Source organism: Trachemys scripta, chromosome 9 (assembly GCF_013100865.1).
Source record: "Trachemys scripta elegans isolate TJP31775 chromosome 9, CAS_Tse_1.0, whole genome shotgun sequence".
Classification (NCBI taxonomy): Eukaryota; Metazoa; Chordata; order Testudines; family Emydidae; genus Trachemys; species Trachemys scripta.
Genome location: NC_048306.1, coordinates 11,846,489 through 11,864,147, shown reverse-complemented (window position 1 = coordinate 11,864,147; position 17,659 = coordinate 11,846,489). Strand labels below are relative to the sequence as shown.

Below are 17,659 nucleotides of genomic sequence, written 5' to 3'. Positions count from 1 at the left end.
AGCGTTTTAAATGATTGCATTCCACCCAAGTAATTAATCCATGGCGTTTATGTTAACCTTTTCTTAAGAATTTTGTGAGGGCTGAGATTATGCCCCCCAAATCCAAGCAAAAAAAAAAAAAAAGATAAAGCTCACAGAGTAGATGGGAACAAGAGTGAATCTGCAGGAGTGGCTTAAAATTCTTCATTTACTCTGAGCTTTTCTCCTCTCTTCTCGACATGGAGATAGATTTGACATTTCTGATTTACAATGATAAAAGTAAGCAGGTACAGCAGGGTTGAATGGAGTGGAGATATTTCTGGCTGTAAAGTAACAGCTATTTTTTATACAAAGGGACAAGTTAATTGAGCAGATGTTCTGAAATCAAAGTAAAACACCAAGTCCCCCCTTCTTGGCTATTCTGTTGAATTGTCTTTACGCCATGCAACGCTATCTTGGTACTAAACTTTCTTTGCTTATAACAAAGGAAACCCTTTTCTTTCCCCCATCTCGATCCTCAATCTAGCTGTGAGACGGCAACGATGAGAATCCTTATAAATTCTCAAAGGCAAACAAAGTGTATCATCCTTTTGCAGTGCACACAGCTGCCTTAAAAGCTGTTGTCACCTAGAGAGGTCAACTACCTGCTAGGTACAGTGGCTAAAGACCTGAATTTATCAGCATGTTTAATTCCAGACAGGCTGTGGGGTTAAATCGGGGTGCCAGCATGTCTGCATTACTGTACTTTGTGGTAGGTCCTCTCACTGTATTGCCAAGACATTCAATGCCTGGAAACATTTGCAAACAATGGCCTCCGACAAAGGAACTGTGGCTGCTAAAAGGAAGCTTACTAACCATGACTGACGTCAGCTGACATGGATAGTGACCAAAGGCAGGCATCTGTCTGGAGTAGCACTCATCACTAGAGGATCTCTAGTCAGACACACTGATGTGTGTGTCATGCACATGTTTTGGGTGTGTCTCCTTTATCTTCCTCTTAAATTCTGTGCTAAACTAGAATTATAGGATTTCTTTGTTACGCGAAAAAGCTTTGCAGGCCCCCAAGTACGCCCGCGAAAAGAGAGCACTCAGAAATATACAAAAATTCAGCAGGGTTTATCTTTTCTAAAGGAAAACAGCACTGTGACATACTGCCTGATATTAAAAAATCATTTTTCTTGTTGCAAAATTGCTTAGTCCCCAAAATAATTATCATATGGAATTTTGAACATATAGGACCTGATGGTTTTTTTTTTTTAAAGGATCAACTCAGCTTCTAATTTTACAAGTGTAAAATTGCAACTGCAAATCATTGTGTCCACAAATCATACTATTTCATGTTGGAATACCTGATTTCCTATGGTTTACCCTCTGCAGTTAATTGTGGGTACAAAATTGCAGACAATTATTTGCAGGAGAGAAGTTGCACTCAAAAAGCTGAAGGCTATTTCTGCAAGTCTGGCCCAGGGGAAACATAATTGGAACATTTAACCTATATGATGTCGACTCGTGTAATTTGATGCAATCTTCAACTACGAGATTAGTGCTGGTTAGCATGGTAATATACCGTACTTTCCATTGCATACCTCTTCTAAGCAATGTGGCCTAGCCATTCTGATGAACAGAGAAGTGTAAAAGGTGCATTTTAAAGTAAGGCTGTTGCTTGTCTCAATTTCTAGGTCGCAGCACTGCACAGTTAGACAGGCTCAGTGTGCATTACAAAACTCAGAAGGGTTCCCCTATATCAGCAGAGAGCATTATTCTATAAGTGCAAAACCTCCCCAAGCTTTTCAAGTTGATACCTGACCCTCGGTTAACTGCAGTAGCACTGAGAGTTCTAGAGGCTTATTTCACAATATAGAACCTTCGGGGGGCGGAATGTCTGAAGGTAATCCTTGATGACTGTGGAAAAGTAGCCATATTGACAGCTCTGGAAACTGGAGTCCTCTGTTTATCCATGTGTAGGGTACAACACAGAAAGAAGCAGTGCCAGCATCCACACTCGTTTCACCAACATGTCTCCGCCCTGACGTGGAGGGACGAAAAGGTCGTTTGGGCTCTATGCTCACTGAATCCTTGACATCTCTACTGAGATTACCAAGAAATGTTGGTTTGCAGGTTGGAGACACCTGTTTCCTGGGAGCTGTATTGAGACATACAAACTAATTCCACATTGGATACTGAAAACAGGAGTTTTCTATTCTTTACCTTGTACAGTGCTGAATTTCATCCTAATGGTTTTGCATCATGCAGGTGTTATTTTCATTGTCTTAATGCAACTGAACAAGAAAATCTTGGTATGCAAAATCACTGTATTGATGATCAGTTGAATAATTTTGCTTGCAAAGATACTTAATCCTGGCTCAACGGGAGGGGATGGATAAGCTGACCTCTTGAGGTCTCTTATAGCCCTTCTTTTCTATGAGTCGGTGAATACTGTACATATGGTTTACATACATGTCTGTTTTACCTACCGCATGTCATTTATTTTCACAGGGCCGCCATGTTAAGACAGGACAACTAGCAGCAATCAAGGTTATGAATGTTACTGAGGTGAGTGAGCATCTGTGGAAAAAACAGTCGTCTGGATATAAGCAAAAAGGACATATAAAACAACCAGCCAGATCACTACAGAGTTAGATAACTTATCGGAGAAGATGATCTGCTTGCATAAGTACTGCTTGCTGGGAATTGGGTTTTTTTTCCTAATGTGCTGAGGCTGGTTGTATGAGCAAGTTTTTTTGTTTTCAATCATGTTTGTACAATGGGAGCAAAGCAATCAGGGCCAGTGAATCTGTATATTTTTGCTAGTCTATAATGAAGAAAAGAATTTTCTTCCTGCTTATTGCTAGTTGATTATCTGTTTCCAGAGATAGCAAATAGAAGATTTCCTGTAGCTCTGTGCTGCCCCTGTTGTGTTTCATCACATCCTTTCCCCTCACACGCCAGCTATTCCTCTGTGCAGTACAAAAATCTAGGGCATTGTAGTCACACTGACAGCAAGCAGGAAAGAACATGTTAGAGTTGCAAATGTTGCTTCTTTTTATCAGATAGATGAGAGAAGGAGACAGTTTAATTGGCACAGTCCTTGCTCGCATTTATAAAGTGGTGTCAGAGTTAGAACATAGTGTCACAGAATTTGCTAAGCATTGATTTTTTGTTCCTCCTCTGATCAGTGCAGCTGGTTTTATAGTACAGCAACTTGCCACCTCAAGACAATATTAGCATGAAAGGCCAAAAAACTTTCCCCCCCTAGAGTTTCCTGCAATTCAGTTTCTTGCGTATTGTGGGCCTGATTCTCATTTACACTAAAGGACTTTCTACACGTGAAAATGAATCCAGAATAAGGTAGGGCATTTAAAGCAGACTAGGTATATAATAACGCCATGTGTGGACATTCTTATTTTTGACTAGAAATGCCTTTTCTGATGTAGTGTAATCCACTTCCAAAGTGGATTGAGATAGTAAAGAAAAAGGCATTCTTATTCCGAAATAGAAGGCCTGGTCTATAGTTAAAACTTATACTGGCATAGCTATGTCAGTTATGGATGTAGATTTTTAACAACCTAACTGAGCCAGTATAATCCCTAGTGTAGACACATTTATGGAGATATACCTATACCTAGCTCATAGAACTGGAAGGGACCCCAAAAGGTCATTGAGTCCAGCCCCCTGCCTTCACTAGCAGGACCAAGTACTGATTTTTGCCCCCGATCCCTAAGAGGCCCCCTCAAAGGATTGAACTCACAACCCTGGGTTTAGCAGGCTGATGCTCAAACCACTGAGCTATCCCTCCCCCTGTCAGGCATCAGTGTTGTTGCCAATATAGTTTGTGTCTCTTGGGAAACTGGTGTAAACTATGGCGACAGAAGCACTTTTTTGCTGATATAAACTGAGTCTACGCTGGGGAGGAAAGGAGGGTTGCTATTATTGCTATACCGGTATCATGATGCTAGCAAAACTTTTCTAGTGTAGACAAGGCCTAAGAGTATCCTCACATGGAGTTATTGCAGTATAGCTATTCCTGGAGAGTTGTTCCAGAATAACTCTAAATGCAGACAAGGCCTGAAGTCCTTTTATGCCATGCTGGCAGCGTACAGAAACTATGGCAATGGGTGGCAGCGTAAAACTCCAAGGCCTGTGAAAAATGTCATGCCCTGTGCAACGTAGTTATGGTTGACCCAACCCCCACCGTAGATGTAGCTAGGTCAATGGAAGAATTGACTTAACTGCCACCCTGGGAGAGGTGGATTTACAACAGTGACAGAAAAAACCCTTCCATCACTGTAATAAGTGTCTACACTACTATGCTGCAGCAGTGTAGTTTCAGCGCTGCACCTGTTCCTTTGTATAGTGTAGACGTATCCTAAGAAAAGGAGGATTTAAAGCAGGATTAAGTATAGTGTAACTCACACCCACTTTAAGGCCCTTTTACACTGCCAGGGTAGTACAAATGGACCTTAGTATGAATAAAAACCAGGCTCTATATCTTTATAAAATATACTTGTGTACATATATAAGGTCAAACTACTAAGGTTTTGCTCTTCTGTCTGTGGAGAGGGTACATTTTTGAAATGATTGTACCAGTAAAGTGCTGAGACTTTGCTTCTAGCTCTGGGGAAACAGGCCTAGCCATCTACATTGTGTTGTAGAAATGAGTCACCGAAGAGGAAAGGTTTTTGGGGAGTGGCAGAGGTTGAATGTGTGGTGGGATGTGAACCCAAATCAGACTCCCAGATCTGAACATCTCCAGACTTCAAGAAAGGGATCAGCTGGGAAGGGGCTGCCAGAGACCCAGAGCTGACACAGTGGCATGGAGCTGTTATATGGGTAGCTGTTGCCTCCCACTGAACCCCAGTGATTCACAGGGGTTGGAGGTGGTCCCAGTGGCCTGATCCATGGGCAGGTGATAGAGACCACCACAGGGAGTATCAGTGTGAAAACGCAAGGCAGGGAACTTTACCGAGATCTCCTCCCTGGTGCTGCACACAATTTGATAGTCTCCACATTTAAATAACGGCATATTGTATGCACCAGTACGCTGTTGGAAACCAAACTTCAATGAAAGATAAGATAACCCAGAGGCCCAGATTCACTGATTCACATCAGTATCTGTGTGCGGTGCTGCGAACACAAAGCAGCCATAATCGTGCTTAATTGACTGGTTAATCCTGGTTTACAGCTGCTTTGCATCACCGTAGCAGCACAGAGCGGCTGTGGTGTATTGATGGTATCTGACCCACTACTTGGGGAGCTGCACGGCTTCTTTACAAGCTGAGGATTTACCAATAACAGATCTGGTTGGCTTTGGTTTGAATCATCCCACACAAAATTGATTGTGTCTTTTTAAGAATTCTGCAGCGCTTCAAGGCAAAGTCTTTAGAGCTGATGTAACCCCTTCTGGGGTTTTCCCTGGTGCTCTCCCCTCTAAGCCCTGTTTAGTATAAGAGCTCTTATGAGTTCATAGCTTGTTGCAGTAGGACGGCAGGCAGAAGTTTTATTGATGTCGGTCTGCCATTTCACAGCTGAAAAGTTTCCAGGGGATTAGGGTGACAGCCTGGTGCTTGGGAGATCAAGTCTGCTCTGCCACAGGCTTCCTGTGTGACATTGGACATGTCATTTATGCCCAGATCCTCAAAGGTATTGAGGTGTCTAACTCCCTTTGATTTCAATAGGAGTTAAATACCCTTAAGGATCTAGGCCAGAGGTTCTCAAACTGGGGGTCAGGACCCCTCAGGGGGTCATGAGGTTATTACATGGGGGGGAAGGTCATGAGTTGTCAGCCTCCACCTGCTTTGCCTCTAGCATTTATAATGGTGCTATAAAATGTGTTTTTAATTTGTAAGGGGGGCCACACTCAGAGGCTTGCTATGTGAAAGGGGTCACCAGTACAGAAGTTTAGAGAACCACTGATGTAGGCCTTAGTCTCTCTGGGGCTTGATTTTCCATCTTTAAAAAGGGGATAATAGTTCTTCCCTACCTCCCAGGGCTGATGTGAGATTAAGTGAGCTGCTCATATACTACAGGATTAGAAGTATTTTAGATTGAACTACTTTCATTCTCCAAGAATTCACTGTACTAAAATTGGTTGCCTGCTAAAGGTTCAGTGTTTCTCGCACAACATTATGGTCAGGCTGGGATTAAGTTATTTTCTGTTCCTTTGGGCTTGAAAAACGGGTTTGAAACATATGAAGTAAAGTCTTGAAAAATATCACAATGCATCCCCTCTAATGTGCTGAATATGCACCACATCTGAGGGTACATTCCCGGGGCGGTCGACTTGTAATAGACAATGGGGCACATTCATAATAAAGTGATGTGAACCGAAGAGCTTCCTAGCCCTCCTGGAGAAGCCTCCGTCGTTCTTGTCTTTAGGTTACAGCCTTTGCTTGTTCAGTGCTGAGGACTGTGGCAGCTTTAGAGCTGAGTAAATCTGTTCTCTGTCTAGCATGCGCTGCGAGATTTGGCGCTGCTTTCTTATGATCGCAGCAGGATGCTGTGGTCAGGGTGGGATCATCTGGACATCTGTCAGGAAGTGCTGTAGTGTCATATTACAGGGAGGGGCGTGGGAGCTTTAAATGACTACATGAAAGCTGAGGGTAATGTGTGCTTCTGTGCCTCTTTACACAGGCTCTGCTTCCTGTTAGCTGATCACACCTAGCAAACAAAGTGTTTGCAAAGAGATCAGATTCCTGCTGAATTACTCTCCCTGTGGAGCTGTGTCTACCAAGGGAGCGGCAGGCTGTCCCTGTGAATCTCTTGCTTTCAGTCTTTCCAGTTATCTCAGTGCTGTTTATTTAAATGAAAAACTAATATCGGTGCCATAACAGTCGTAAGGGAGTCTCCTGGCAGTGTGAGTATCAGCCTCATCTTGTTTCCTCTTGAGGTTGGAGGTGTGTGCTGCTGCTACCTACCGGATAGGGCCACATTTTCAAAAATAGCCTTTGAACATGAGCCTGTAATTTTGTGCATGCAAACATCTGTGCCCAGAAATAACTCGGTTTGTGTGGGGAAACAGCAGCGGCGCCTGCACACCCGAGAGCGACTTTTATTCCTTTGCCAGCAACATTTACAAGCAGATTTCAAGGCCCTTTGGAAATGTGGCCCATCGTAGTATTAACAAGGAGAAGATTAGGATTGGAATCATGAGCGTATGGATGTAGCCAACCACTGAGGCTACTTCCCCCTCCTTCTCCATGACCCCCATCTACTGAAGGCCCTTATATCACCCCTTTTGCTATCGTATCTCAACATCTCACAGTCTTTCATATATTTATCCTCACAGCACTCCTGTGAAGGATGGAAGTGCTATTGTCCCCATTTTAATTAGGTCTCCCAACTCCCAGACCAGCACACTATTCCCAGGACCATCTACCCTCTCTCATCCTCTGATCTTCCACTGACACCTCCTACCATTTTCCAGTAACCAGCTTCATGCAGTATCTCAGCTCCCAAACTGAGACACCCCTGTTTCTGTCTTTTTTACCTTTTGAAGACCTGCCTGTTGTGCAATTCGCACCTCTGTCTCTGTAGGGGCAGAATAGTTTAGATGGCAAGGCGTGTTCCCCAGTGGCTGGGTCTCAACAGAGAAGCCCGTTTTCTCAACACTAGAACATCTGAGCAGCATAGCACAGTATCTGGGCATCATCAGAGATACTGGAGTCTGGCCTAAGCACATCTGAAGGTAGTGTGGGGGTGAAGGAATATCAGGAATGGCAAGGAGGGTGATTGCAAGGATTCTGGGAAGCTAATAAGGGCAAGAGATGAATCTAGGGGTCATACTAGCTGGTTATAGGAAAAACATGTACCTACTTACTTATATGGCCTCCATTACACTAGTGCACTTCACAAACATACATTTATGTACATTCTCAATGCCCCAGTTAGGTAGGGAAGGATTAATATGTTCATTTTACAGATGGGAAAAGAGAGAGACAATGACTTTGCCCAGTGGCTCCCAGGAAGTCTGTGGCAGAACTCAAATCTCCTAAGCCCCAGATCTGCATGCCCTAATAGGGAGAAGAAGGGCATGTGGGGGTTTCATCACCCCCCACAAAAGTCTATAACTGGAGTAGCTGGGGTATGGGTGAGCATACAATTTATTCTGCCCATCTTCAGTTATAACCACATACCTGTGTGTCTTTCTGACCCTGGAGAAAACATTTAATACACTTTTTAAAACAAAACTGGGTTTGCTTAAATACAGCAACCAGCAAACAAACCGGGACACCATAAAAGTTCTGAAGGAAAGAGACAGAAACGAAAAAGAGGCAGGAATGCACCAGCTCAAAGAGAAGAGCTAGTCACTGGGGGATTCTGGGAAACCCATCTAGCTGAGGAGTTCCACAGGCTGAGGCTGTAAATGATCAAGTCCCTGAGGGAGAGAAGGTCATAGAGTTTAAGGCCAGAAGGGATCACCACAGATAATCTAATCTATCCCAGGCCATTAAACACCACCCATCCACCCTCACCCCAAAACCCACCATCAGAATGAGACCAAAGTATTCCAGCCCCTCTCCTCCTCCCCCCCTCTACCCCCGGAGACTAAACTGTTGTGTGCCATTGGCAGAGAACAGCATGGGCTGAGGTGCACCAATGCCCAACTCTCCTGCAAGGGCAGGGTGTTATGTGAGATATATGCCCAGATGATCCTGGCAAGTGATTTGCACCCCGTGCTGCAGAGGAAGGTGATAAAAGCCCCAAAGTCTCTGCCAGTCTGACCTGGGGGCAGATTCCTTCCCGGCCCCATCTTTGCCCAGGATTATTAATTCAGGCATTGAAAATGCTTTTTGCTATTTGTATGTATCTAAATGGATCATTTGAAAGGTCAGGCTGGCTTTATCCTCTGACTTCCCTCCCCACCCACCCATTTCCATCCCTATGTCGGTGCTGACTAGAATCCACAGGGAACCAAAGCTCCTGCCCCCTTCTAGAATCCTTATGAATGCTAGGAAGGAACTTGTAATGGGTAGAGAGGGGCAGGACCTTCTCCCATTAGCCAAGAGAGTTGGCCAGTTTCTCACTCCCAGTTGATTGCGGAAACCTCCCCCCCCCCCTAATGCCACATGGCTCAAGATGGTGGCCAGGCCTGGAGAGCGAAATATGACCTTCCAGGGTTGTGCAGCAGATGCTCTAGTGTGTGCCTGCTGAGAGCTGCTGTGAGGAATTCGGCTTGAGTCATCTAGAATTCTCTTGGTGGCTGTCCCAGCTATGCCCAGCTCCTCTTCACCTTCTTTAATTACGCTGGATAGCATCTAGGGCACAGTCAAACCCAGAGTTCAGAGTTCTCCCTTTCCTCTTCATTGCAGATGTAAGATAGATGAAGTAGTTGGGGTACTGTATGCAACTTGAGAGCCATGTGGTCAGCAGAGCGGCTGTTTTAATACTTCAAAGTTGATTTTGCTTTGAGTGGAGCCATTTTACACTTATAGTTTCCTCAAGCTTAAGACCATTATTTTTTCTGTATTTATGGTCTGGCAAAATTTCTCTTCTGGATTAATGTCATTGGGTAACCACATGGCCACCGTGTGTCTATTGGGAATGTTTTTTTGGTGTTTTATACTAGGAGATGACCCACTTCTAGGACTTCTTGGGGGGGTTTGGCTCCAGCCTATCACTCCTCCATGTGTCTCACCCCTCCCCACCATACAGCCGGAATAGGACAGTGTCACTGTTTTTGTGAAACATTCGTGCTGACAGTTAATGGAATGCTTTAATGGCAAGGCTACTGGAAAACTGTGGGAAAGGGCAGAAAAATGTCCTGCAAGTGCCAGCCATTTTTCTCTTCCAAGGGACCTTCTTTTTCATCAGCTGCTAAGTGCCAGGATATTTTGCAACAAAAGGTAAACTAATTATCAGCCTGATTCGGTTCCTTTTAGCCAATGCAGGCAGACAGCTCCTTACCACAGTGCACATGTAGCTGCAGTGTTCCAATAATGGCAAAGCAGGCAGCTAAATCCACACGCACTTCACTTGAAACCACGTACCATCTCTTGAGGATGCTAATACAGACAGCTGAGTCCATAAAGAAAACTGCCAATCAGAGACAGAAACATCCCAGCTGGCTAGTTATAAAGGAGCCTGGATTCTCCATTGGACCAGAGATTTCTGTTCTCAAAGAAGGATAATCTCATGGAGGATGCCACTAGATGCTACCAGTGACATTATTTCTAATTCATTATAGTGTTGTTATTTATTTATGTTGCGGTAGCACTCCGAAGTCCCAGCCAGAGATCAGAACCCCATTGTCCTAGGTGCTGTGCAAACACAGAACAAGAGATGGTCTCTGCCCCAAAGAGTTTACAAACTAAGTATAAGACAAGAGAACAGGTAGATACGACAGGCAAACAGGGGAGCACATGGATACAATAATCCTCAGCATGATAGGCAGTGGTTTCTGCACTCCAGATGCCTGACTGTTGTCCAGTTTTCTGTAGGCAACTCTACACTCTGCTAGACTAACCCTAAGATGAGGAGAAAAGAACAGAGTTCTAACCCTGGCTTGGCCTCTGAATTGCTTTGTGGCCTTGGGCAAGTCACTTCCCCTCTCTTGGTTTCAATTTCCCCAGCAGCAGTACGAGGAGGATAATCAATTCCTTGGGGGTATCAGGAGGATGGATTAGTTGATGTATGTATGTACTATGCTTTAAAATGTGTAAAGCCCTATTTAAATATGAAATGTTAGTAGTGATATTTTATTTCGCTTAAATCTGGTTAATTTCTCCATGACTAAATGACTTTATATGTAACCCACTGAGGAGTGAGTTACAGGTCCCCGTCTGTTCTCAGTCCACACAGAATATGGGTCTATTACAGCCGCAATTAGACAGGTATGGCTGTTGAGCTCAAGCTGTAACAGCTCGTGATTTAGGTGCCAGGTTCAATCCCTGGTGTGTCAGTCTTAAACAGAAGAATGAAGAGCTTGCTTCTGTGATTGTAGGAGGGCCTACCCCTTGATTTCAAAGAACAGAGGGTTATGAGAACAATGCAATGATCTATACGTTACCATCTTTACTGTGTTCTGCTCTTGCTACAGAATGAGGAGGAAGAAATCAAACTGGAAATAAATATGTTAAAGAAATATTCTCATCACCGGAATATTGCGACGTATTATGGAGCATTTGTAAAGCAGAGCCCCGCAGGCCAGGATGATCAGCTCTGGGTAAGGGTTGAATCCCATCTGTGTTCATCTGATTTCCCTGGGAGAGCAAATCTTCATTGGGAGCGCCAGTGTGCTTAGCTCTGAGTCTAACTCAATGATCCAGATTTTGCTTTGAGGACCACTTTGCAAGAGAGAGACTTTCTGCCTGCCTGTCTGCCCCACTTCTGATGGAGAAGTGAATTGGAGAAGGAGCACAAGTGGGACTTGGTACATTTTATGGTGACATGGTACCTGTAAGACTCCTAGGTAGTCAAAACACAAAATAGTTTTGTAGATAAATCAACAGAATTCCTTTTTTTCCCCCTATGAAAATGTAAATTGAAAATCCATGTTTTCAGTTTTCCTGGTTTTGATTTCATTTGTTCCTTTTAGGTCTTTCCCCCCTTTGCGCCTCCTTTTCTTGTTTTTTTTTTCCTCCCTCTTTTTCCGGTGGCAAAATGGAAACAGCAAAAAATGGGAGAGGAAGGAAAAATAAACACCAAAAAAATTCAGTAAAAATATTGGTGATCATTTTTTCAAAATCAGTTCTCTCTGAAAAATGAGAAATAAAAACATTTTCTGAATGTTCTCAAAATTCTCCCCCGCCCCGCAATTTGCTCTAGTAAAGAAAGACGTGCCCACAGAACTGTAATAAGTGAGAGGCATTGCTGGATTGTTTTACACCAGCAGCAAAGTGAAATGAACATTTACTCCACTTGCAATCCTTGGAGGTAGCACCATCCGTTTATAGTTAAGCCTAACCGTGTAAGACCAGAACTTCCATAGTGTGTTTAAATGGGGGTTGTGTTTGTGTTTGCCTCTCTGCAGTTGGTGATGGAGTATTGTGGAGCTGGCTCGGTAACAGATTTGGTAAAGAAGACAAAAGGTAACTGTTTCAAGGAGGACTGGATTGCGTATATCTGCAGAGAGGTTCTCAGGGTGAGTCTTGCTAACAGAGTTTGTTCGTTGCCACTTGACAATGTGAAGAGTTTCCGGTAATAACTACAAGATGTGGCACGAGGGCTGCTTTGTTGTCAATAAAAGAGGATGTCCCAAGTTACTTCCCAATCTTCATTCTTTGCTACTTATTTCTCCTGGATAGTACAGAAACCAAACCAATTTCTCATTGTTTTTTGTGAAATACAGACAAGCCTGGTAGCAAGGGTTACATAGTAAGCCAGGCTGAAAAGATCCAAGCCCATTAGCGAGATATTGATCTATCATCATCACCATGGAGTTTTACCCATTTTTAAATAACAGTGAGATAAACATGTATTATGGGAACTGCCATTCAAATGACATTTGTTAAAATAGTGCATTAAGGCTTCAAGGGTCTAAAGTCTTTTATTTGGGTAGGGACAGAGATGGGTGGTCTGTCTGATAGAACATCAGATAGCCCACTTGGATGTGGGACTGGACTGCTGATTTGAATAGATACCAAATCCATGAATCACTGAGGGCATCTGTTCTCTTGCTGGGAATTACTTTTTCCCACAAATGGAGTAGCTCCCCTGATCACCTGGAAATTTTGTTGTCGGGGACCTCAGCTTGCTATCATTACCAGGGCCCACCACAGTCTGCATTCTGCCTCCATGTGGGGACAAGAAAGGCCACATTTTCAATGGAGACGTAAAAACCTCCCATCTGTCCCTGGCAAATGGGTAACTGACTGTGAGACGTGCAGGTATGCGGTTACTCACTGTTCAAGTGCAAAGGCGGGTTAATTTTTGTGGACACGTGTGCCGTTTTACTTGCACTGCCATGGCATCCCCATTAGAAAATTTGGCTTTACAAGCCCCCTTTTGATTTAAATACTGCAACTTAAGATGATAAATACACGTTAGCATAGGACAAAAGGGAAGGGCTACGCCCATCTCCCTGTGAAAACTGACGAAGAGCATGTGTGGAGGGTGACCTGTTAGCATGTGGGGCAAGGAAATTGTGGACGAACGTTGGATTTTTGTCAGAAGCTGGCTGTGTTTCTAGTCATATTAGAGAGGGCAAACATTTTTAGTGGGTCTTTTGCTTCTCGTCTGCATCAGTTCAATATACAGTATTCCATTATTTCTAGCCTCGTTTAACTAATGTTTTGAAACTAAAATAGTCTCGGATGGAGATGTGATCACCGGTGATGGAAGTCTGCGGGAATCTGGCTCTCGATACAGGATTTAATCCATTGCGACCAGTCTTTTGTTCTCTGCATACTCCATACGCAGCACTCTGCGCGCTGTGCAAACACTTTGCTATTCACACCCCCGTTTCCTCTTTAGTGTGCCTTTAACACATACTGTAAATGGGCATCCCTCTGATTCTGAAATTACAGTGTGCAATTTTGGGCCTCTTTCTCCTCTTACTTGTCATCAGAGATGGTCTCCTGCTGTCAGACCTGTGGGAGCGAGAAGAAAATCAAACCCATTGTTGCTTTCTTCTCTTACTGCTAAAACGGTGTCAATGAACATGTTGCTGCCAATCGCAGCTAAAGAATTTTAGATTAGTAAATTTTAGTCCCTTTTCTCCATTAATATAGCTAGAACAAAGCAAAAGAACTTCATGGGACAAAAATTCCAAAGCTATGAAATGGATAGAAAAAAGCTAGAACCATGTGATTTTTCTTGCAGGGTTTGGCACATCTTCATTTTAATCACGTTATCCACCGAGATATTAAAGGACAGAACGTTCTCTTAACAGAAAATGCAGAAGTAAAACTAGGTAAGTTTCTCTCAATTTTTTCTAGAAACCCGTTAGTTAAAGATATGCTGAGGTTTCCGTGTTAACCGGAAAAGGATATCTAATAACCCAAGAGTGAAAAATATATTAAATATAGTTGTAAAGACTTACATTTATATGGTGCCTTTCATACGGAAGGATCCCAAAGGTCTTTATAGGCTCTGTGCATGGGAATTGCTCTCCTCATCTGAAATACAACCATCCCAATAGAGTCAAACTCAGAACCTGTTTAATAGCCCACAGCAACACTACATTATGCATAAGTACCAAATTCAGAATGTAGAAAATTATCCTTGTCGTGTCCTTTCCGCCCAGACAAGTTGGCTGAGGTAATATCTGCTACTGGACCAGCTTCTGTTGGGGAGAGAGGCAAGCTTTTGAGCTTACACAGAGCTCTTCTTTGGCCAAAACAGTTTAGAAAAATCAGTTTTGAGCAATAAATTCCACTAACTCGTTTTTCTGCTAGAAGTGGGTTAGGAGATTTTAATGAAACTGATAGTGCTGAGGCCATGACATATACTTCACCCTGTCTAAAGGTCAGCATGAAAAAGTAGTTATGGACCAAGAGTTTCCACCCAAGAGTATTTGCGAGCCCTCTCATTTCCACTTCCAAGGGGTATGTCGCGGTGTGCGGACTATTGATAACGTTTAGCTCTGTGAAAGAAAACCGTGTCAATAGCTCAAAAGCAAATGTGAACAGTTAGGAGTTTGGTTTTTTGAAAGGACGTCACGGGGAATATCAGGCCATTTTTAAAGAGAGCGTATCAAGAACGGTGCTTTTCTCATGTGGGATTTATCTTTTGTTTTCTCTGTTTCATTGTTTCAGGAGTTCAAAAATAAAATAAAAATTATCCTGTGTAGATACTGGGTCAGATCCTCAGTAAATGTAAAGCAGCATTGCTCTGACGCCTGGTGGAGATCTGATCTATGTGGTGAAATCCTACCTCCGCTGAAGTCAGTGGGAGTTTTGCCCACTGCAGGGGAGGCAGGATTTCTGAGTCTTTTTTCCATTTGGCAAATGCTCCTGCTGTACTTCTTGAAATGAGCAAGGCCTTTTTTTTGTTTTTTTTTATTTGCTGCCTTGTTTTGCTGCTAACAACATAACTGATGTCTTTCGCCTATTAAAAAAATAAAGCAAGTACTCTGTATTTTATGTGAGTAGACAGTACTGAAACATTTCTATAAAGTACAAAAGTAAAGCTAAAATATTTTCAGAGAAATTTAGCTCAGCCATGTCTGGAAGCCAAGAAGCTGGAAAACTCAGACTTCAGAGATCCAATGTCATTCAACCTTGTTAATGGGCTTTATATAAAAGACTAACATTTCACATCCAAAATACAGAATGCATGACGCTTCAAAGAATAGACACCCACCCATTATTAGATAAGCTTACACAATTTAGTGCTACAATAACTTCATGTTGCAGTATGGTTCTATGAGGTCTGTTTATCAATAGATGTACCAGAAGTTGCATGCAAATAATTTGCTTCATTGGAGTCAAGCATGAAAATCCACTCGTTGGTGCCATGGGTAATAATAGGGTTGTACCCTTCCTAATCTCTTTTTCCTCTATTGCTTACACTAATTGGATACTACTGTAGCTACTCTATGAGTAACACTCAACTTTATGTATACCCTTTTCCCAATTGATCTGATATTGTACAGAGGTGTTTTTTTAATTAATACAAACACATAGTTACTGAATGTGGGTCCTATTTATTATCTGAGCAATGATGTTTGACAATACAACTAAAAAATCATGTTGAGATGCCACCGCCCATTAGCCTAAAAGAGCACAGCATAACTTACTCCTCTTAATGCACTTAACAGATGGATAAAATGGTGCATTCCTCGAGCATATTCTGAGATAGGAGTGCAGCAAAAAAAGGTCTGTGAAACCATTCAGAATAAAGCATCCATTTCCTTACTAATGTGCTGACCCTATTCAACTTTAACCACAATCAGTAATACTAGAAATCTCCCAGTCACACCTGAACACTTATTTGTTGGTTTTCGTTTTAGATTAAAATACCATTTGAAAATCTTAAACCCCCCCACACACACCCTCAAAGTAGTGCTTAATCCAAGTATATATTATATTCCATAGTGTCCTATTATAAAGCACTTTGAGACCAATGAAAAGCACTATGTAAGAGTTAGGTATTATTATTATCATGGGAGTACATCCCTACAGTACCCATTCTGCCAAACTTAGCATGGATCATGTTAATTTTAAATTTTCCTTTTGGACGGTCTGATATAAATAGCAGAAAGTGGCTAATTCCCAGCATCTCTGGAGTAGGCTCCATTGGAAACCCCGTATTATAGGAGCTCAAATCTGCTATGCATTGCAACCCTAGAGGTTGCTTTCCAAGCAGAAGCAATAATGTATCGGACACTTTGTCCTATGAATTCAGCACTTGGCTCATTACTTTACGCTTGCTTAACTCTGCAGTGGATTTTGGGGTAAGCGCTCAACTGGATAGGACGATTGGGAGAAGAAATACATTCATCGGAACTCCCTATTGGATGGCGCCCGAGGTCATAGCTTGCGAGGAGAACCAAGACTCAACATATGATTACAGAGTGAGTGTTGTTAGGAATTTAGAATCAATAGTAAAGTAAACAAGTTTTTGCTGTTGACATCCTTTTCAAGTTGTTAACCGAAAGCATTGAAAAAAGGCGTCACCTTCCCTTAAAACCACAGTCATGCAAAGAGCTGTATTTTTAATATGCGGTTTGTGACCAAAAAAAAAAAAGAGGAGTTTCAATATGAATTTATTTTCTTTGTGAACCGTTAACGTACAAAATGAAATACAAAGATGTTTAGCATAAGCGATACTTTCGTACATTTCATTCTCTGAAATCAAGACACAATATCTGGAGATGGCTAGGGTGAAAAGGCCTAAAAAGGGTGATTAGGAAGCAGTGTATCGTTAACATGGCTTCTTTCCTCTGTGATAGCAAATTATTTTCCCTTATGCTTATTGCACAGTCCCCGGGGTAATTTTACAATAATATCACATGTATAATTATTAGCTTAGATCAACAAAAGACTCCTCACTCCAGAAAAGATCACTAACCATTCCCCACAATCATGCTCTTGGGAGAAAAAGTCTGAATGAGTATATGGGTCTTGTCCTTATGACTATATCCGGACTGTTTTCTTGGTGAGATACTCTCTCAACTCATTAATGTCACTGTACAACCATGAACCAAATATCCTCCTCACTGACCCCAAAGAAATAGAGTATTTGTTATTCTTCTGAGGCCATCTGGGCACACTGTAATTTGGATACCATATAATGGCTATCAGAAAATTCTCTGGCTGTCCCCCTTACTATTATAATATGCTGATTTGGCTCTAAAGAGGCACATGATACTGTTTGTCAGCCTCTGGTTGAATTGCTTGCACCACTGTCATCATTTACATATCTGCACACACCACTTAGGACAATTTCCAAAGAATGCTTTCTGAATGACTCTTCTCTCCAAGTCCTTGTGTTGGGCGGGTTGACTTCTTTTGTGTATCTTGTCCTTATAACAACTGGGTAACACAAGGATCATCAAAATTACATCTGTTATTGCAGCTGTGGCATATTCAGAGCTCATATTAGTCCCTCTGTTTTCTACTGAGTCAAAGGGCATGATTCTGATTTACACTGCTTTGCCACTGTTGAAAAATGGCCTTTCACCCATTTAAAGGCATCTTCACATAAGAGAGAATCAGGTCCAAAGACTTATTCATTGCCTTTTTCATACTATATAAACCTTATGCCAAAGACTCAAGAAATGTATCCGTTAGCTCCCATC

At 42.4% G+C, this 17,659-nt stretch overlaps 1 protein-coding gene across 1 annotated transcript in view; it reads left to right on the top strand.

Moving 5' to 3' along the window:
* The window catches only part of NRK (Nik related kinase), a 126,730-nt gene that overhangs the window by 43,396 nt on the left and 65,675 nt on the right, over positions 1 to 17,659 (top strand). The window contains exons 3-7 of the mRNA XM_034781124.1: positions 2,476 to 2,532; positions 11,015 to 11,140; positions 11,948 to 12,058; positions 13,738 to 13,828; positions 16,302 to 16,432. Coding sequence (XP_034637015.1) covers positions 2,476 to 2,532; positions 11,015 to 11,140; positions 11,948 to 12,058; positions 13,738 to 13,828; positions 16,302 to 16,432 — 516 coding nt within the window. The remainder of the gene's footprint in view (positions 1 to 2,475; positions 2,533 to 11,014; positions 11,141 to 11,947; positions 12,059 to 13,737; positions 13,829 to 16,301; positions 16,433 to 17,659) is intronic.